Below are 21,638 nucleotides of genomic sequence, written 5' to 3' on the forward strand. Positions count from 1 at the left end.
AGGATATCACAGATCTCCCCCTCTTCAATACTGTTCTCTGTAGAAGACATCTGATGTGCATCTACAATCCTGTTTGAAATGACTCACCTTCGTTTTGCTCAAATTCATCTAAAACCTTATCGAGGTTATATGCCTCTGCTTGGAAATAGTTCTCCATTTGTCAGGGAACGACCACCAGATCCTTGTCTGAACCTGCCAGAGAACAAATTACAATCAGATGCTTAACCTTCAGTCAGCAGTGTTCCACTACATACTGTCCTGATTTAAGGAGAAAAGTCCTTTGTAAATCAGATTTTACATACATTACAGACATAACTCAAAAGTATATTCCAGGAATAAAAATTATTTGTGTGCTTCAACTTCCTTAATTCAGATTAACAACCCCCCCAAACTTGCTTTGGATTTTATTACCTCCAGTCTCTCACATTAATGTGTCTGGCTATCAGGATCACCATAATGGTAAGAGGAAAACTGCTGTGACACCAGTCCAGAGAACCAGAAAGGCCAACTAAAAAATCTGAAGATCTGACTTCCAGATCTGTGCTATCACCAAGTAGTTCATGTGGCTCTGAACATGTAGTTTAAACTCCCTGTGCTTCTGATTTTTTAATGTACAGTAGGCTAGCAGTATTCTATGTCACTCCTCATTCCCCTTGAGATGCTTCAAAGATTCATACTTGTAAAAGTTGTTAAGGGACTTAATGGGTGCTACTTGAATTGTTCTACCTCTTAAAATGTCTGCTTTAATAATCCTTGTTTCTTTGAAAGGCAGACACTGGAAATCTAGCAAAATGCATAGAAGTAAATAGTCTCATCACAAGATAATGCTCTCAGGCTAGAAAAGAAGATGACATGGGAGAAATGAGGGGGGAAAAAAGCAAAACTAAAGCAAAAAACCCAACCCTGAATCATTACATAACTACCTTCACATAATAAGTAATATTTTGCCCTAACAGCAGTAACATGGACTCCTCACTACCAAAATCGTGTAGCAACAAGACACCCTGATTTGTTTTTTCCAAACATTCACTACCAGCAAAGACATTTTCAGTGGGAAATGTGTGCCATAACCTATAAACCACAGAGAGACCTTGATTTGATCTGTTCTCTGAACATCATCCAAAACAGTCTTATTCTCTTCAGAGTTGGCTTTCGCTGTTCTGAAATAAGGCAATGGAGGAGGAGAGGGTGAGAACCTTGTTTTGCAGCATGAAGCAGTGTTAGACCTGACAGCTCAATTAAAAATCTGCTTTTTTCCACCAGGGATACCACACATCAGAGGAAGTTTCCAATTGAATACAATATTTTACTATTATCCCCATAGTATCTGGATTTGAGGAAAGCATCAACCACTTTTATTTCCATTACTACAACATTTTGTATTTACCAAGTTACAAATTATAAATATTTACCGTACAGCAGTTTTGTATTTATTATGGGCAACAGCTGCAATTAGGTTATTGACAGGAAAAGACTGTGCCTTAAAATATCACAAAATGCAGAGTTCAAGCTTTCAAGGTCGACTTAAAACTTGAAACATGGTTGTTCTAAAAGGTGAACATGATACAACATAAATACATTGCTATTTAACATAATCAGACTAAGGCATGTGTTAAACATATATACAAAAGCTAGTTTTGAAGAAAATTAATCTAACAGTAACTTAGAATTGCAAAAAGCATCAACAGAAAAAAGACCATTTGCAATATAATTCAGAGATAAACTCGACTTGTCATCTGACACACTCCCAGAATTGGCCTCTGTTCTGGGATTTTAGATTAACTCCTTCTGCAAGGAAAATAGATGATCTGCCATATCATTAACTGTGCACAGATGCACAGATCATAACACAAGCAATGCAAAAGCTGCCCACCTTGATCACAGGCTGCATTTCAGAAGTTTCAAAAAGTAAGACTGTTTTGTACAAAATACAATATAATTTCACATCCATTTAAAATGTATTTAATTTACATTATAATGATAACACTGCTCCTAGCAAACAATTGATGAAGGTCAATGATGCAAAGAGTATTTGTCAGTGAAGCACTCCAAGACTGAAAAGTGTCATAAAAAATTTTTGTGCTCATGAGTTCCAACTGAAGAGAATAAAGACCTTTTATATCACTATTGTTATTTTACTTACTGATGTACCAGGATATATGGAGAACCTTTTATTTTTAAACTCACAGTCACTAAGCTGACAGCCACTCTAAATGAGATCTCATTGTCTGTGCAGTAGGTATTTCTCAAAAAAGGTCAGCTGCAAATCTTCAGATCTAAGATCTAAAATTATTATTATTATATAAAAGAACACAGCAACCCCCCAAGCTTTTCTGCAAATTTCTGCCAAGGGCAAAACACACTGCCAAATCCACAGAAGTCCTTAATGCCCTCTCCTCTGTCTGGCAGTAAAGGAGGACAAGTACTCATGTTCCTAACAGATATCAGCAAGGCTTCCTGATTGTCAGCAACTCACATATCTGCCAGTAGAAGATCTAATGCTTCAACTCTCCATAGCCAGCAACTCAAGATCAAAACAGAAAATAAACTTGCTCTAACACAGCATGCTGTAATAATTGAGTAGCTGTTTTCCCTGTGGTTTAGAATTTAATTTTATTTTGAATATTTTTATTAAATACCCAAGCTAATAAAAAGCATATTCCTTTACAGGTCTTTTGAAACTTTTGACTGCAACTAGCATGTACCACTATAAAAGCTTGGAAGACTTTTAGAATTATTCTAATCCCAAAGTTCCTCTTAGTACAAAGGTTGGCATGATGTTTTTAAAGGATCCTTAATAGTTGTGAAACTCTGTAGTATTGTTCAAACATCCTGACATGGCATCGAGAGAAGCTGATGAGCAAACACACAACTTAGATTCTGGAAAAAGGAGAATAAAAACATGAGCAAATCACAAAGAAGTTTCAGTGGTAATTTTAGCTGTATGCCACCAAAAAGGAGATACTTCCTAAATTAGTATATATTGGAATGAACAGTATGAAGGAGAGGATTTTGTGCCACTGCAAGGAAAAGGAGACATAAACCACCAATGAGTAAAATACAGAAGATGTTTTTTTCCAAAAAGACAGTCCTCCATGTACAGATTTGCCAGAAAAGACTAATTATGGAAAAAATGTAAAATTTTGTATTTTATTTAACTCTGTATACAAAAAAGAGTAATACAATGGTTACTACCCACTGGTATAGTAAGTGCAGAACCCAAGATCATTTGTTACCCATTGCAGAGTCATCTTCTGTCTTTCAGGGCAAAGAGCTAATTAAAACATGCAGCCTGTCAAATCAGATTATTTTCAAGCTCCTGTTGGATCACAGATCATGCATAATTCAGGAACTGTGTTTTACTTATCAATTTCTTCATAACAACAGCATGGGCTTACCATCATTTTCATTTCTGAAACTTAGGAACTTACATTCCATGAAGCTTACATGCTCTAATCTCCCTTGATATCTAAATTTAAAGGTCCATGTACCAAAAATGCGTGTGTCATATCTACTCAGAATTACTGCCCTTGTCATCGCAGCATTCAGACATAACACAAACTTCAGTTGCATAGTGGGGGAGGGAAGGAGACAGAAGTCAAGGACAGAAAACCCTCCCTTAAAATTAGGTGTTATTCTGAACAGGCTTAGCCTTGAAGACTGTCTCTCAAGAGAGCTCAGATATCCCACATGCCTGCTTGCTCTTGGGAAATGAACTGTACAAGAGACTGGCCTTGTGTCATACCTGCAAAGCAGCCAGACTTGTATTTGTGTTGGGCTCTATGATAAGGGATTATGTAACCCATGATCTTCTGAACTGCACATCCTAAATTATCCTTGAGATGTTCTCACCACGGGAACTGACAGCCTTTAGTCTTTCAAATTGTCTTTAGTCTTTCAAATTGTCTTTAACAGTGGATGATCAGCTCACAATCACATTAAAATAATGTAATAAAAAATGCACTGAAAGGAAATAATACTGACATACAACTATTGGCCTCACAGCAAAGGCCTAAAAACCAGAGAGTATGTAAAGGACCAGAATAGAATCCCAGGATTTCCTGTCATGCTGTCCTGTGGAGACAACTCTTTCAATATCAAACTGTGAACCTACAGGTTTCATTAATCTCTTACTAAACAAAATGCTCAAATAGTTTATTATAGTCCTCACAAAAAATATCCATGAAAAGCTCCTAAGATGGAAGTCACAAAGGGCATGATCAAACTGAAACCAAACATTGCTCATTCATCCTGATAAAAATCACACATCCAGAAAATGTCACTTTCCTGTAGCATGACAGCACAGAAGTACAGATCGACTGGACAGACTGATTTATGAGATCCAGTGCTCCTGAACACCTCCTTCAACCCCAACAAACAATGGTCAAGTGCACAACTTGTTCCAGCTCCCTTCGGCGATCTGTGTGTCACCTGTCCCTGCGAGTCTCTGCTGTAATGAAGAGTTTGTTCAGAGTTGAGCAATAGCTTTATTTAGAACTGATGAGGTCTGTCTACAGCACAGACTGAGAAAGAAAGACTTTGCCCACCTTCCCCCTCTCCCAAACAAAGTAAGACACAGTCTTTGCTCTAAAACAGGGCAATTACTCTCAGTAAAAAACAAAACAACAAATTGCTAAAAATACTCCATCATGTTCTATGTAAGAGATACATCCATATACAAAGGTGTACGTAAATAAATATATATCCAAAAGAATACATAAAAAACATCTCAGGTGCAGAACCCTGAATCACTATATTCTAAAGCAGAAGTTGCCTCTTACCTTTTTCTCTTATACATATGTTAAGAAATGAATGACCCTGTGCCTTCTCATGATGACTGCAGCACAACCAGCCAGTTCTGCTGAATCAGGGTGTTCTACTTGATCCTGGAAAGAAAATACAAATATGTATTTTATGATTGGTAATTCCACCACAAACCTTGTTTTTCTCAACACATGGCTGCAGCTAGCACAGGCATATTTGGCAAATGCTGCAAGCTTCAAATGATTTGGATTACATCTGCAGCTTTAAATTCAGGGATGTGTGCACTATGCCACTATGGCTCTCCTATAGTCTGGAGAAAAATGTTGCTAATAAGAAACTCATTGATACCTCCCTGTTATTATTCTTCAATTAACTGTAAACCCTCAGTGTAATGCAGCAACTCCAACTGCCCTTGTATTTCTGATGACCTTGACTGTAACAATTTATAAAACTAGCCTCTGAAATCAATTGTATTATACTACAATAGGCCTTCCAAAAATAAAGAGCTAGTAGCTTTGATACTCAACAAAAATTCACAGCCCTCTGAATTCTGTAAACAGTATTCATCAGCTTCCCACTGATTTTGTTACAGCTAAACAAGTGGTTTTGTCTTCAAATTATTCCCCCTACAATCTTAGGCTCCCTTCATTTCCTAAAGGCTGCTTCTCACAAAACCCACAATAGCACCAACCTTCAATAGCAGGGAGGACCCAAGAGGAAAAAAAAAAGTCACCTGAAGAAACTTTTGTTCTTCAATCCACAGCATTTCTATAGGTCAGGTGCTCATTTTCCCAGGTTGCATCCTAACAGCCAACATAGCTCAAAAATCCAACACAGCCATGGGCAGAGAAAACACAAACTAGCTTATGACAAACAGTGCAACAAGAAAAGGAAAGAGGTAAGTTAAATTCATGTTTTAAGGTTTGCTAGCACTGACATTTTGACCTGTTAGGTAGTTAAAACGTTTATTAGTGCTCTGATGAAGCTGCAACGTATGTTAGAAAAAAAACCTTAAAACTCCGGCAAAATGAACAGTGCTAAAAAAAAAATCAGTTCTCCATGCATGAAAGCAATATTCAGTGTTACACTAAATTTTTCCCAGGGTTGTTTATTATTCTTTTCAGAAATTAGCTACAGTAATAATTGCAGGAAACTAATGAACTGAACAGTATCACTCTGAGTAGTAGTGTTTCCAAACTCAGAATCCCACAGCTTTGGATGCCAGCAGAACTCTTCCTGTATACAAGTTCTGATGTTATGTGTATTTCTACCTCTATAAACTAAAATGAATCTTGGTTATCTAGGAAATAGTAGATGTTATCTTATTACAACATTCTTCAGATAGGCTTCACATGCATGCAAAAACGGAAGTGGAGGAAATTTAATTCCACTGAAAGGCATCATAATAAGGTTTTTCAAAGGGACGTGAAGTACACGTGGCAGTGAGGAAGGTTTTCTGAACCACCATCATGTCCCCTCCTGGCCTGTAGTGCAGGAAAATGATTCTGTTTTCATGACCCCTTTGAAAAGACAGATCAATTAATGACATTTCTGTCTGTGATTTATGGCAAGGCCTGTCAGCTGCATCACGAACATCACATGAACCAGTCATACATTAACCACAAAGTTCAACCTTCCCTGATCAGAAACGGATCAGCCCTAGCAACCCACAGCTGAAACGTGCTGTGCTGACACCCATGCTCTAAGCCAGCAAACCTTCTAGGCAAGCAATATTCAGGGCAACAGCACAGCTTTATTATTCATTGTTTTTATTCTGCTCCTCTTTCCTTGTTCTGTCCTTCCCAGGTAATGACTTTTTTGTGCGTAACCATTCAACGGAGAAGAACACAGATCCAATCAATCGCTGCCAGTCTCCAAAGTAAGCTTTGAAGAGATATTACCTGGAGGTCCTGGAGCTTTTTGTTTACAGTTCAACATTTACTTTCATCAGCCACTTCCCCTTACAAAGATCAATGCAAAAATCACAGCATGCTTACAGATATGAACGTAGTACACTTAAACAAAAAGTAAGTTTAAAAAAAAGTATATTATAACACTTGGATTTCATGAAAAAAATGAACAAGTTGGCAGCAGAGCCAAATTCTTTTTTCAGTAAGAATCTAATGTAAGAAAAGTATATTGAAATTAAAATTGAGGACAAAAGGAATAACTACAAGTGAGAGCCATGAATACTCACAACAACATATAACCTAGTGATTATTAGGTTTTCTCTGAGTCACACACACTGCTAAAAAAGGGTTCCATCACACTTGTAAAAGATGCATACATTTCCACCTAAAAATTATGGGCCCACTGAGACCTAAAATTACTGCAAATGAAGTAGGCCCAGTGTCCCTCCTGTCCCAGTTTGTTACTTGGAGCATTTCAGTTCCTTATCTCTTCTGCTGATGGTTGGCTGAACTCCTCTGTCTCCTGCCCTACAGTGGTGTCACTCAGGTGCTGCTTTGGTTGTACCCTACATGTCTGATTTCCCTCAGGAGCTCCAAGAAGGCGACTACCAATTATGGCAAAACCAAAACAGAAATTGAGGAGAAATTTGACAAGCAGAGACGTGATCAGAATAAAGAAAGGATGAAGAATAGAAGAAAAGAACTCTAAAAATACAAAATTAGAAATATCTTCCACAAAAAAGAATGTAAAAAGTGTTTACAACATTAAATGAAAGTAATCTGAACTAGCAGAAACTGGAATAGCTTATAATAAATGGAAAGAGACTGAAAAAGAAGCAATTTTGATACTATGGTAAAAAAATGCGAAAAATGCTCAAAGCATGAGGAGATGCTAAAAAATGCTTCCATCTACTGGCAAAGATCCAACTCTTAACTACACTACAGATCCTCTATAATGTGCTACCAGTGAGAAGATGTCTTTGAGTAGGCAGGGAGACATTTGCAGCCATTTTAAGGCACTTTATTATTGCTAGATTAGTTGAACTAGGCATTATCCTAAATGCAAATCCAGATTTCAATGCTGGTATCTTAACTTCCTACCTTGTCTACACTCTGGAAGTATCAGATGGGAGATTCAGAGACTACAGACAGGGGATATGTTCAGGCCCCAACTCTGCAAGAAAATATGAACTACAACAAGAAATACCATAGCAGGGGGTTACATTAACAGGAAATCAGTGTACTTAAACAAGGGGGAGATAGGTGGAAAGTTTCAGGACACACATCAGTAATGTAAAATTAATTATTTTATCTGATCAATCAATCTGGAAGCTAAGCCTTCAAAAACAGAAAAGGGGGTTCTTCACTCAAGTAATATAATGCTTGGAATAATGGTGATTTACCACATGCCTAACAATTTTGTCCCAAAACATGGAGTTCTTTCTACCTAGCACATGCCAAATGAAGGGAAGGGCAGGCATTACAAAGTGTGTGTGACACAGCAGTAGCAATATCTGTCACACACCTGAAAATGCCTGCAATGGCAAGGACTTCAGATTAGACCTCAAATTAAACATTCCAAAATTAAGTGTTCTATTAATAAATTAAACTAGTAGTCATTCAATGCAACCAGAAAAAGAAAAATCATAATTGTTTTCAAAATGCTAAGTTATTAAAGAAGACTCAGCAAATGACAACAGATTCTTTTTAAAATACACTATCTATATCACAGTTCCGATTTAAAAATCCCATTAAAACTCACCATAAATCCATTTAATAAGAAATATTAAATACAGCAGCAAAAATGAAATGCAACAAATACAAACAAGATACAGTCGCTGCTAATCCTTTCCCTGCACCAGAAGCTCAAGATGACCAAGAATCCTTCAGCTTTACTTTCCATAGTTTGCTGATGTTCCTACTACTCAATGTAAATGCACCCAAGAGCAGGCTGGGGCCCGGCAGGCTCTTTCTGTGTAATACAACACTTTGTACCAGCTCACTACCCATGAATGCTGACAAAAGATAAACTATTGCAATGTTGCATTGGATTGTCTTTTTTTCCAATCAACTGAACAAACAGAGGTGGATAATGCTTAAAGCAGAACAGTCTCTCTAATTATTTCACCAATATTTGCATCTTTTCCCTTGACTCTCCCCCATGCCATTTTAAAGCCATTATTTCCAATTTGTCTCCAGCCAAGTTTCCATAAGGAGACATTCACACATGCCTGAGCAGTAGTAAGGCAGTCAAAAGAGCAGTAACTTCAAAGCAGCATTATAGGAAGTATCACAGTCAAAAGTAAGAGGGAGACAAGACAAACTACAGCAGCATTATCAACCTTTGTGCTCCAGGGAATAAAAGCAGCCCAACTGAAAAGGACACCTGCTTTATAACCATTTACAGTAGAAAATAAAATTCCATTTCCTACCCTTTTTTACTATTTCAAGGAGAAAGCAATTTATTTGTTTTCCTGACATAAACCCCAGCCTTGCCGAGCAGCCTCAGCCTGCTGCAGAGGCCGGGCCTCAGCACCTGGAGACAGGAACCAGCTCCTGCTTATGTAACTGCTCCTGAGTGCCTGGAAAAGGATCCATCCCTGCTCTGGGGAAGAACAAATAGATAGGTTTACACTGCAGTGCTGCCTTCCACACAAGTTTTTCCAGAGGAATACAGTTGGGGAAAAAAAAAAAAGAGAAAATCCTTTCCTGAGCTTATTCATATGCTCATAGAGGTCACTTCAAAATGTGGTGGTTTATGTATCTAATGTTTTATAACACTTAGTTTCATGCAACTTCCAAGTTTAAAATACTGTAAACCACAAAAAGCTAATGCACAGTGCATTAAACATAAATTTAATATAAAATCATGTTTCTTAATTTGTGCAAGGGTTCCAAGTAATGTCATCAATGTAACAACATAGGGGTTTTTTTTTTGATTAATCCATTTAACATACTGATCTGAAGCTGTTATTTATCTTTATTCAAATACAAAATAAAGTAAACATATAGAATAAGTAGGTTTATGGGATGATTTTAATGTTTTGGTATTTGACAAGGTTTTGACAATGATGTTTAATACATTTGAAGAATAAAATTACTTAAAGCTGACACTCTATCCCACAGTGGATTAATCCTGTACCCTAACACTTTATGAATTTTTCTTCTTTCTAATGTAGGGTAGAAACAAGAATGAAACCCAAATAGACTCAACATTGTTTCAGATCTTTCTTAGATTTGGGCAGTAAGGGAAGAACTGACTAAGGTCCCCTAGAATCTCTAATTAAAAGCCTCCAACTGCTAAGGAACTGTCCTTTTTAAAAAGCCCACGAGGGGCTGACACTGGCGAGTGCCAGTGAGCAAAATCTGATAATAAAAGCCAGAAGTGCCACACAACCAAAATGAGACAGATCAAAAGGACAATGGGCAAGAAGGGAAACTGCTTTGCTACCATTTACCAGCCCATCAATTCCAAGTTGTACCCACTGGGGAGAGAAGCTGCTGGAAGCAACACAATTTATGCACTCAGCTGCTCTTTAGAGAAAGGACCGTCTGAACAGGCAAAAACCACTGGAGAGAAGTCAGGCAGATACTAACACCACCTTTATCAACAGGCTCTGTTTCCAACACTTCTGTGGTCATCTCTGCTCATCTGATAACTGTGTAAGACAACAGTGTTCTAAATTCTTACATACATTTTAAAGAAATATCATAATTATAGACACCAAACAGTCACTTTTTCTCAAATCCTATGTTATGTAAAGCTGGATTACCATGGATCCCTGAAATAAATATGGATTTTTATCTCATACTCTCTTCTGCCTGAAATGATCTCTAAGTAGGTAACTTAATTCCCATTTTGTATAGACCTTTATATTCATATCACACCAAACACATTATAAAACACTGTTGTCAAGTGTAGCAAAGTTCCCGCCCACGTTTGTGATCATGATCTAACATCACTGCTGATGCTCACAGTGCATTATGTCTTAAGTCATCTGTAACTAGTAACTCACTCGATACAACTCAATAATCCATGGCAACAGTGTGTACTGATACTGCTATTTCTGAGCATGCATCTCATCTATGCTGAGGTCCATTAACATGCATGTAACAGTGCTGAAGGGACTGAGCACTAATCAACAGGTTGAATGCAGCAACTTGCATTTAGGTTCACTGCAAAGCTTTTTTTCTTTTCCCTGATATATTGTGCCACTGATGCAATCAGGACATTTACCTGAAATTTATGTTGGACTCCAGGAAGTTTTAGTTATAATACTAAATGCCCCTAATTCTGGATCTCTGTTAGCAGTCAGGAAATAAAGACTTAACAGATAAAACCCAAAAATATTTGAAAGCCTTCATTATTAATGAGTTATGAGTATTAATACAGTTATCAGAAATCCTACAGAGCTCGAGGAACGCCAGATTCTTCTGATAGAACTCAGATGCAACATTTCTCAGATAGATCAAAAGTGAGAAACCTCTGCCACTTCTGTCCACTGATAGGGTGATTGATTCTGCTCAGCCACAAATCCCTACCTCTTTACCCCTCCTTCTTAGCCTGTACCATACTCCTGTGTGTTCTTCATCTGGAGGTCTCCTTTTCCCCTCTCACATTCCTTCCCCATTCACTTCTTCCTGCATCCATTTGTTTTCTCCCTGCCCAAGCTTTCTTCTTTCTCTGACAAAAAAAATGAGAAACCCCATGTTACCCCATGTTCCAACATTACTGTTCATTACTGGTATAAACATACTTGTGAACCTTATTAACCACACAAGATTAAGAACAGTGGGAGCAAACCCAACAGCAATGGTGGTACATCCACATTGCAAACAGAAATGGAAGTCTTTTGACAAAACGGCCATCAAAAAAGCAAAAACCCACAAGGCTAAAATAACAGCCATTTCCTAAGACACTGTCCTAACTACCAACCTGCCTCCTATCCAACCTCATCATTCTTTACCATCATTAAGCTCCTTCACAAATTCAATTAAACCCCCAGCCTTGTAGCCTGAAATGCATTTTCTGACACATATACACAGTGGGTATTCAGCATCCAGGACCACTTCCCTCAAGCACTTCCCTTGAAGTCTCTAGTCAAGACAAGTTTTGTTAACTACATAGGAGGCACTACCGTATGTTTCCTCAAATTAGAAGGTACAATTACATTTAAAAGCCATCTGTACAGAAATGAAGCTTAAAAAAAAAAAAAATATATATATATATATATATAGCCACAAAGGGTATTATAGGAAATGAATAAGGGAACAAAACCACTACACACAAAATTATCTATTGCCCGTGAGTTTCAAGAAACAATATATAACTGGCATCATAAGAAAAGCCACATTTATTCTACAGGAGTATACAAAAAGAAAATCTATGAGTGAATTCCAGAGATGGGTTAAAATGCATTTTACAGGTGACTTGTTAAGTGAAACCAAGGTAAATACAATATAGAAGCTATTAAGCCAGTACACCAATACAATTACTTGAAAGCAGAAAAGCACACAGGTGGACTGATGGTTAAGTAACAACCTTTTAAAGTTACATTTATAAAAGAGTCAAGAAAAAACTGTGAAACACATGAAATACGCTGGGGTTTTTGCAGCCTTCATAATTTATACAAAAACACAGTACAAAATTACTACAATCAATGCAATTTGCTGTTTCAGCTAAGAGGCTGTTTCAATATATATGCTATTTAAAGTAATCTGTTAATAATAGAACCTAAGAAGTGGGCTTTGCATGTACTTTCACGTTCACCAAATAAGAGATCATTAAAATACTCATTTTGAATTAACCAATGCAGCATTTACAATGTACCTTTGTAACACCGTGACAGCCAACATGCTCTGCTGGACTATCAGTGTGGCTGGCAAACAGAAAGAGCAGCTGTATACTGAAGTATAAACCCCAAAAAGTAAATCAGACACCTGTGCCTTTCTCTACAAAACACAAGTCTCAGAAGCAAGCTATTTCCAAGACACAGCATGCATTTCTACAGTATCACAGGCAAATGGGCAATTCCAAAAAGACTGTGAGATAAATGAAAAAAAAAAATCACAAAGAGGGAACTTTCCTCTTACATTATCTCAGTTCACATTAAATGATCATTTATCTGCATTACAGTGCAGATAGGGAATAAGAAATTACATTGGCATGATTGGTTTGCTGTGTATTTTTTAACCATGTAACTTTTGTGTCTCCTCCAGCCTACAAAGAAGGCTCAGTATTCACAGCCTCAGTAATATGAACAAGAGGACTTTTACATACCGGTTAAATGTTCAGATGCTGCCACTTTTCAAGTGTTGTATCTTTAATCTAATCTCCTACAGAAATTAAGATTATGGGATCATAATGTTCATTTACTATTCTTCATGTTCATATTTTAAAAATTATATATATGTCTGTCATGAAAATGAGTATCTACACAGTAAAAACAAGTCCAAGTGACTGCCCTCCAAAGGAAAAGCAGGCTGCTCTATCTATGTTGGCAGCAACCTGCTGGGTAATCGATACCCATACAGCTCTGGAAAAAAAAAAACCAAACAGAATTATGGTGTTATGTGAGAAAGATGGGATTCATGCAGAGAGGGAAGAGAAGGAAAAGAAGAGCTACTATGGGGAAAAAAGCATTTACATCTACAGAAAAGCAAGATTCTTTCATTCCATAGATGGTAGAACAAAATGCTTACTAATATAGTATCTCCAAGGACTTGGATACATATAACATCAGATAAGATTTACACTATAAACTCATTCAACACATCTTCCAACTCAAAACAAAACATACTTCTCTCCATCTCCAGATCATGTAAAAATTTCCCTGTTACTTACAAAATCTTTCACAAAATCTAAAGAATTATGGGTGGAAAATAAGTCGTAGCCATCAGAAATAAATCTGGAACAGATTCGTGTGTTTCAGCTCCTTTATTACTGGTTCCAGCACACTGCACTGACTCAATCCAAGAACCACTGCACTCTTTGGAGCACCAGGTTAATCAAGTCCAGTTCTCTGTCCTCAGCATTCCATGGCGTTGGGCAGCATGCTCCTTGGATCTGTGATGCACTAAAAAGACAGGTCAGCACTACCCCTACTCAGCAGCTGATGGGAGCGACACACAAGATAAACTTTTCTTTCATATCACCTTTATTTAAGAAGTCACCAGCACAGTTATCCACCACTCTTCTGCAATAAACCACAGCAGCCCACTTGCCTTTGCTTCTCTACAACACCTGCAGAAAAACCAAATGTGCACCTCTTCACTCACTGCACTTCCCAATCTGGCAGAGAAACAAGATTCATTTCGTTTTGTTTAAATTGATATGCAAAGCTCAGAGCTGCAAAACTTGAAGTGGGAATACAAATTTAATTCTCCAGACACCTTCAGCAGATGACTGGGGCAGGGTTTACCTTCAGCCCCACACTCATCACCAAAGTGCACCTCAGAGACACTGCATGTGTGGCACACCCAAGATCAGAATGAGGTCTGAGCATCACACAGACCAGAGGAATCTACATCACCGGAAACTGGGGCCCATATTTTACTATTAATGACACCAGTCTTCAGCCTTCCTCTTAAAATCCAACAATTCAAAAAAACAAGAGAGGGAGAAAGAAAAAATCAAAGTTGTTGAAGAAGAAAAGGAAACAGATAAGAGAACAGTTTCATTGACTGGGTTAAAAGAAATGTAAGAGAAGTACAGTAAATAATAACTGAGAAATAAAAAACTCACAAATCTGAAAACATCTACAGTTTTTGTCATGTTGTATCTTACAAACTTCCAATTATCTGACTGGCCAACTGATCAAGCAATAAATTTTATGCATACTCATACAATTTGCCAATACTTCTTGAATTTATAGTAGCTACATATACTATAAAATCATAGTTTTAAATGGCTTGGCCCTTATTTTAGTGTTCCTAAATCAATCTTCTAGTTCACACTTGGAGTGTGAACAGGTAAGACAACATGTACACTGAGTTCAAAGCAGAGTTTTGACACAACAAAACTGAGCCTGGAAACAGAAAAGCTCCTCTAATAGTCAGTGTCATTCACAGATAAAGAACGTATTATGCAATTTAGAAAGCTCTTTGATCTTCTTCTTACACTGAACATTTACCAGCTCCTTTTAAGTGCATCACACTACTTTTTTGGGGAAAAAGTGTGTATGTTCTTCCATCAATAATCTGCTAACGTATTTCACCCATATTACTTCCCCAAATAAAATTTTTAACTTGGAATGAAATAGAAATGTTGTACCCAAAGCACATGTATAAAGTTTGAGTTTTATTATTTATAAAAAGAACAGTATCTCATAGAAGTAAATAAAAACTTTCCAATTACAGTATTTTTTGAAACTGCAAGAATCCAGAAGGCTGTTAAGTACTACTAGAGCAGCTATAGCTCTTCTGTAATTGATAGAGCACCCATGAATCTCTGACCCAAGTATGGCCTAATTTCAATTTATCACCTGATAGGAAATGACCTCTGGATTCTTTTTATGCTGGGAAGAGGGAACAACAAGTTCCTCCCAGCTACCATTTTATTAACAACAACAAAAAAAACCCTCTTCTGCAAAATTGCAGTACAAGTAGTCAATAAGCAAAATTCACACTGAAACACTACCAGTCAGCATGGTAATAATTTGGTATATAGCATTTCTTTTCTCGCACTTAACTGGACAAGGGATCTTCTCAGCACAAGCAAAAAGAAGCTCAAAACACTTGAAGTATCTTTGATCATGCCTAATTCCTCTGTCACTAATGAAGAATAGCTGGGAAACAGCCCTGAAATAGTTACCAAACTGAATTCTACAACATTTTTGCACATAGAAAATGGCAGAGGAAAAAACACTTCCAGCTTTGTCTACGTTAGGCTTTAGTGCTTTTTTGTAACTACTGCAAACATCAGTTCAGCTTGAGTCAGGCTGAAAAACAGGAACACACCAGCAAAGGTACATTTACTGCATCACTTTACATCTGAAGCCATCCCCTACACCAGGGTTCAGCAGTGCTGTCTAAAGCAGCAGCTGATGCCTCAAACCTCCACTGGAAAGCTTTCCACCTTTGTTACTATGTTGGAACCAAACTGCAACAGAAATCCAACGTTTTAAAAAGTTGTTAACTGGCAACACCATTTCCAAATGTAAAGCCCTACTGAACTCCCCCGTGCAATCAAGCTCTTAAAAACAAGTTCATCAAGCTTCCTGTGGATATTAAAAGGAGGGGGAAGAAGTATAGGAAACAAGCAGCATGCAATAAAATTCTTGAAAGACAAATCTAGAAAATCCTAGCAGAGCTTACTGGAATGCTTCTGGACCTTCAGGGTATTCTCTTAGACGCCTGATACTACAGTGACCCCACTGACTCATAGATAGGTTTGTAACTTCAGCTGCCATCAAAATATCAGAGATGTAATATCAACAATATTAATACATATAGCAAGACAAAGATAGTTATATTTCTATATACAACACAAAATAAAACACAATACAAACAAAATGTAGAGGGATATAGCTATTAGCATTATCTGCAAATAATTCCATATGAAAGTTGATCATTTCTACTCAAGAAACACAGAGACAAAAAAACAATGCAAGCGGAATCCACCACTGAAGTCCATGTTTTTCTTTGCTCAACGTACACTGGGGACAAAACACATGAAAATTTCGATGTATCAACACCAAAACTTCAAAACATAACATATGGTCACGCTGCCACATATTGACATTTCCAAATTATCAAATTTCACATGAAAACAAAACAATGTTAAAGTTTTCTAAAGCTCTGGTTTCCCTGGCCTTCATAACTAACACAACTCTTGCCTGAGTTTATCCTCAGACTGAAGATACCACACAAGCTATTCAGAGAGCTCCACACTTCCTAAAACACAGAGGATCTACAGGTTGTGACTCCACACCTGTTTTTCACATAGTTTATCACCTTCCTTTTTTTGACCATTTTTCTTACTGTAACAGAACTATGCCTGTGCAAATCTCAGCTGACTGGACTTGCTTCTTTACGTCCCCTCCCCCTTGAGCAGATCTGGATGAAAGAATAGGGAGGGAACAATTTACCCTCTGTTGATACCCTGAAGTTCCTGGCCATGCACTGCTTGCCTTCAACCTATGTTTTTAAATTAATTAGATTTCCCTAGCAACTTCAAAATAGTTTAAGTGACACTTCATGGATTTCCTCTGCCATTCATGTTAAGCTTATTTGATGCTGATGTACTACTTGGAGGGCTGTTATTTCTGAAAAATAAGTACCAATATTAGCCACCTCTGCTTATCTTTTGCAGCAATACAAGAGTAATGTAATTACTGATGGAATAATCCAGTAATAAACCAGACTGGAATTATTCAGAGAAAGAATACATATAAGCTCACCTTAAAAGTATTTTTCCTATTCTACCTGTCTGTTATGGCAATCTGAGTAGCAGTTTAAGTGAAACTCAGCCAAACAAATAGTAAGTAGGAAAGTATTTTACTTGTATGTAAAAATAAAATTATCTCTAGAGATAAGACAAATAATAATTCTTTACATATAAATTATATTTGTGTGCATTATGATAAAGGTAATTTACTTTTATCACACTGATTTTTCAGTGTGCTATTTTTTTGATGACTATATGGCATGTTTTGCTCTAGTCATTAGTCAAAAAAATTGTATCAATATGTATCCTGAATCTATTTTTCCTGAATTCCAATTCAAGTAGAAACTACTATGTCAATGAAGCATCCTTGATATATATTTTATAACTTCCCACCCATTTTCATTAACTGATAGAATTTTCCCAGTATTGCAAGATATAGCCAACGCTTCAAGCCAACACAAAAGTAAAAGCTGTCTCTATCACCTAAAACTCAACACTTTCAGTTACTTTCAGCCATTTACTTTTGACTTTCTATTGCTTATCAATACAAAAAGCTTTGTCCATTTGCAGTATCACTGTGCCTTTCTCAGTGCTTTACAGAAACAACAGGAGGGATAACCAAGCATACTAGCTCACATTTCTGTCCATTTAAAAGTCCAAGTCTCGTAAGGAATCACAAATAGAACTATAAACAGGCCACCTTTCAATTTCTTTAATCTCAATCACATTACAGAAATAAACATTAGCCTTTATATAACAGTTTCAAAGAAGCCTATGAATATACTGGTGTCTTTACAACAGTGTTCTGGAAAAGACCACAGATTCATCAGCACACAGACTAACTGTGCACTGAAACTATTATCCCTCAACTGATTTTCAGTCAAGAAAACCAGTTTTATTTGAAAGATTCTCAGTGCATCAAAAAGATTTTTCTGATCAACAAAACATGAACACACAACTTCTTCCCAAAACCTCTTTTTGTCCAACTTGTATTCAAAATCAAAACACCACTCTAATCCTTTAGCAAAATAATTTCCAGGTAATTTTCTATAGATAGCCTGTAAACCAAAAAACTAGCAAGCTGTTTTCTGCCAAAGCTGGCACAGCAAGTGGACAGACTACAACAGACATGAAAAGCTTATCATTCTTTGGCCACAAGTTTTAATACTACATCTTTGTTCAGTCTCTACCTTTGTTCCCTGAGACAATCACAGCCAGACTTTATGCCAAGCTAAAAAAACTGTATTTCATCTCAGCCTTAGCCCCAGGCCTCAGATCCTGAAATGAGTGTGTGTTTGAAAGTATTTAATCCCCAGCCTCGTAACTGACTCAAAGTTAACACACAAAAATAACACCCAATATCAGGAGTCAGCACGGCAGTTTTGGGGTGGGTTTCTTCCTTTCTCACACACTAAAGGAGGCACCATAAAGCAATGCAAATAAATCACGTGTGTCAGACCATGGTAACTTGTTCAGGGTTAATCAGGGCTTCAATTAGAGAACGAGGCTTGTTTGAAATTTTAGACCCTTCTTCAGCTTTCATTTCAGATTTCCCAAACCTCTGAAGAGATTTTAAAATTTGTCTCTCTTGGGTCAAGGAGACTGTTCTTCTAATTTTGCATCACATGCTGCAACTTTATAAAAAGAAGCACACTGATGGTTCAGGCAGTAACAAATTATTTGAATGCCTCAGCCACTGAAGGTGTATCTAAAATCTGGAGTCGTTCCATGCAATCAAAAATTACTTGCTAATAAAAGTTAATTACAATGGTTTAAAACCTTGCCTGGTCAGTTAAATGCTGCCCAAAGAAAATAAAAGCTTTTATTCAAGGAGTGCATATTTTTTATTATTACTATTTTACTTGTTTGTTCACAGCTCCTTCCGGTTTTGGGTTCAGTCTGGACCCAAAAATTGAGGGCAGTGTTATTCAGAAATTCTAATCTGAGACAACCACACTTACTAAAAAGACTGACAGAATTCAGTTAACTCTTAATATCGGAACTAAATGAAAATATGTGTAAAAATGACACCCTCTGAAAAACCTCTGTCATAAAATAATAAGGACTATCTTGTCTATAAATAAACAAGGTCCTTAACACGAAAACATATAGTCTATCAATTTCCATCTGCTACTTGTTTCTCTGTCTGGTTAAGAAGATAAAAACAATTCTTGAGCCACCCTCTGCCACAGGCACCTTTTTAGCCATAACATTTATGAGCAAGAAAGTAGCCCACCTCTGCAAAAAGTCTGACATGCCAAGAGTGCCAGTTATTCTTAGAGTGAGACATGACCACAATTTCACGTAATTAGAGATGTTATAAAACGCATCCCGCCCGCTCTCCCCATCCCCCTCCGCCACTACCACCATTGCAGGAGTGACTTGTTACACATCGCGATGAGCAAGTAACATTCCCTGCCCGGGGAGAGAGCGGAGATCAGGCCATAAAAAGGGCACGAGATGAAAAGAGGGATCCTCCCCTGCCCGGGCCGGCAGCCGCGGCTGCCCGGGCACAGCCTCGCCCTGCCCCGCGCCGGCACACGGGGCGTCCTGGGGGGAGCAGGAGCTCTTTCCCCATCTCCGGGATCGCCGGCACGGGGAGAAAGGTGCCCCGGGCGAGCGGGTCACCCAGTCCGGATGCCCGGGGACTGCGGGGGAACGGCGGGGAGGGGGCTCGGAGGACCACGGCGGCCGCTGGGGAGGGTAGGGGGGCGACCGCTGCCTTCCCCTCGGAGGCGTGCGGAGGACAAGGGCGGCGGGGCGAGGGGGCGCCCGGAGCCCGCAGGCCCAGGGCGCTGTCGGCGATACGGCGGCTCCACCGAGGCGCCGGAGCCCTCCCCGCCCGCCCGCCCGCGGGGCCTCGCTGCGGGCGGCAGGGGCCTGGGGAGCGGGGTACCCCGGCCTCCCCGGCCCGGGGGCGGCGCGCCGGACGCCGCTCACTCACCTCGGGAGGCAGCAGGCACCGCCGGGTCTGCATGGCGAGGGGGATCCCCCGGGTCCGCCCCGGGAGCGCTGGGGGCCGGCGCGCCCTCGCCGCCGCCAGCCGGGCTCGCTCGCTGCCTCCGCGGCCAAGGCCGCCGCAGCGCCCGGCAGCAGCGCCCCCTGCCCGGCCCCGGCGGCAGCGCACGGCACTGCGGCACCGCCGGGGAGGCGGCGCGGAGCTGCCGCGCCCCCGCCCCGCGCCGCGGGGTCCGCGCCGGCACCCCCACACCGGGCACCGGGATCCGCACCGGCACCCCCGCACCGACAGTCCCGCAGCGGGCGGACAGCGGGAGCAGCCGCCCGCTCTGTCCCCGCGGGAACCGGCAGAGCCCGCGGGCCCCGCAGCCACACACACACAGAGGCGGGGGGCGGCACCGGGCACCCACCGCCGCCACCGGGCGCTGCCGGTGCCCCGCGGCCGAGGGACGCGCCCCCGGACCCCGGCTGCAGCGGGTGTTTAGTGTGACCACTACACAAAACCTGGTCAGAAGGACTCGCGGCTGGGAGCCGTCCATGTGTTATTTCGCCATTTCATGTTGAGTGTCTCCACAACCGGAGAGGGACACCCCGTCCTGCGGGACGCCCTCGGCCGCTCTGAGAGCTGCGAGGCACGGAGCTATCCGCTGGCAGACACATTCAATCCTCAGCAAAGAGGCTTCCAGAAATTAAAAAAACCCCAAACCAACAAATAAAAATAACCCAAACAAAAAAAAAACAACAAAAAACCACCCCACACCGAACAACAACAACAGACAAGCGCGCTCCTTCCTCACAGGAGCCGCGATGGCGAGCCGACAAGTTACGTCAAACCGTGACACTGCGCCCGCAGTCTCACCCGTTCTCTCTCCAAGAGGAGGCGGTGGCCCATGCCGGGAGCGGGACTCTTCGCCTGCCTGCGAGCGCTCGGGAACTCCAGGAAATGTCGCTTCCCTCGTGTGCCGCGGTCCGGCGGGCGCGGGGTGGGCGGGGGGCGGCCGGTCCCGGGCTGCGAACCGGCACAGCGCGGCCTCACCGCCGCCTGCAGCCTCACCCGAGAGAGAGAGCGCTCAGCGCCTCACCAATCCCTCACCCCTCGCTTCAGGAACCTCTCACTCCTCGTCTCAGGAACCTCTTTCCTCAGGAATCCCTCATCGCTCGCCTCAGGAGCCCCTCACCCCGCTTCCCCCTCAGGAAAGGCTCGCTTGTTGCCGCGGGAATGGGAAGGAGTCGCTGTCCCCTCACCTTTGTGCAGGTCCGTGACCTCCCAGCCGCAGCAGAGTGCCATGTTAGCCCAGGAAGGAGGGAAAGGTGAGTGTGGTGGCTGCTAATGCAGTTGCACGGCCATTCCCTCTTCCCAAGCCTTCACACTTACAGGCTATCACTTTCCAGCAGGTTGGGCTTCTCCATTAACTTCCCACATAATGTCACTGAATGCAGTGTAATGAGCCCTGGTGATAAAATCTAGGCCTCCTTGCTCCATCCAGGAGCACCAGCCCATCCTGCTTGAAATGAAAGGGAAGCACTTAATGTTTATTCATTGATTCTGGTGGAACTATGTGCTTTTCAAGCAGAAAATACGAGATGCTCCCAATCAACTGAATCATCAATCCATGGGC

The 21,638-nt window shown here is 40.3% G+C and overlaps 1 protein-coding gene across 5 annotated transcripts in view; it reads right to left on the reverse strand.

Moving 5' to 3' along the window:
• The window catches only part of ZFYVE9 (zinc finger FYVE-type containing 9), a 56,151-nt gene extending 34,794 nt beyond the window's left edge, over positions 1-21,357 (reverse strand). The window contains exons 1-4 of one of the 5 annotated variants that reach the window (XM_039556466.1): positions 20,006-20,133; positions 11,217-11,358; positions 4,782-4,886; positions 88-192 (exon numbers count right to left, since the gene is read on the reverse strand). In XM_039556466.1, coding sequence (XP_039412400.1) covers positions 88-157 — 70 coding nt within the window. In that variant the 5' untranslated portion in view covers positions 158-192; positions 4,782-4,886; positions 11,217-11,358; positions 20,006-20,133. Of the gene's footprint in view, positions 1-87; positions 193-4,781; positions 4,887-5,497; positions 6,738-11,216; positions 11,359-20,005; positions 20,134-20,878; positions 20,963-21,264 lie in introns of those variants that run through there. The other 4 variants (XM_019291609.2, XM_039556467.1, XM_039556465.1 and 1 more) reach the window with 4 other exon arrangements.
• Between the last annotated feature and the right edge of the window lie 281 nt (positions 21,358-21,638).

Source organism: Corvus cornix, chromosome 8 (assembly GCF_000738735.6).
Source record: "Corvus cornix cornix isolate S_Up_H32 chromosome 8, ASM73873v5, whole genome shotgun sequence".
NCBI classification, from domain to species: Eukaryota; Metazoa; Chordata; class Aves; order Passeriformes; family Corvidae; genus Corvus; species Corvus cornix.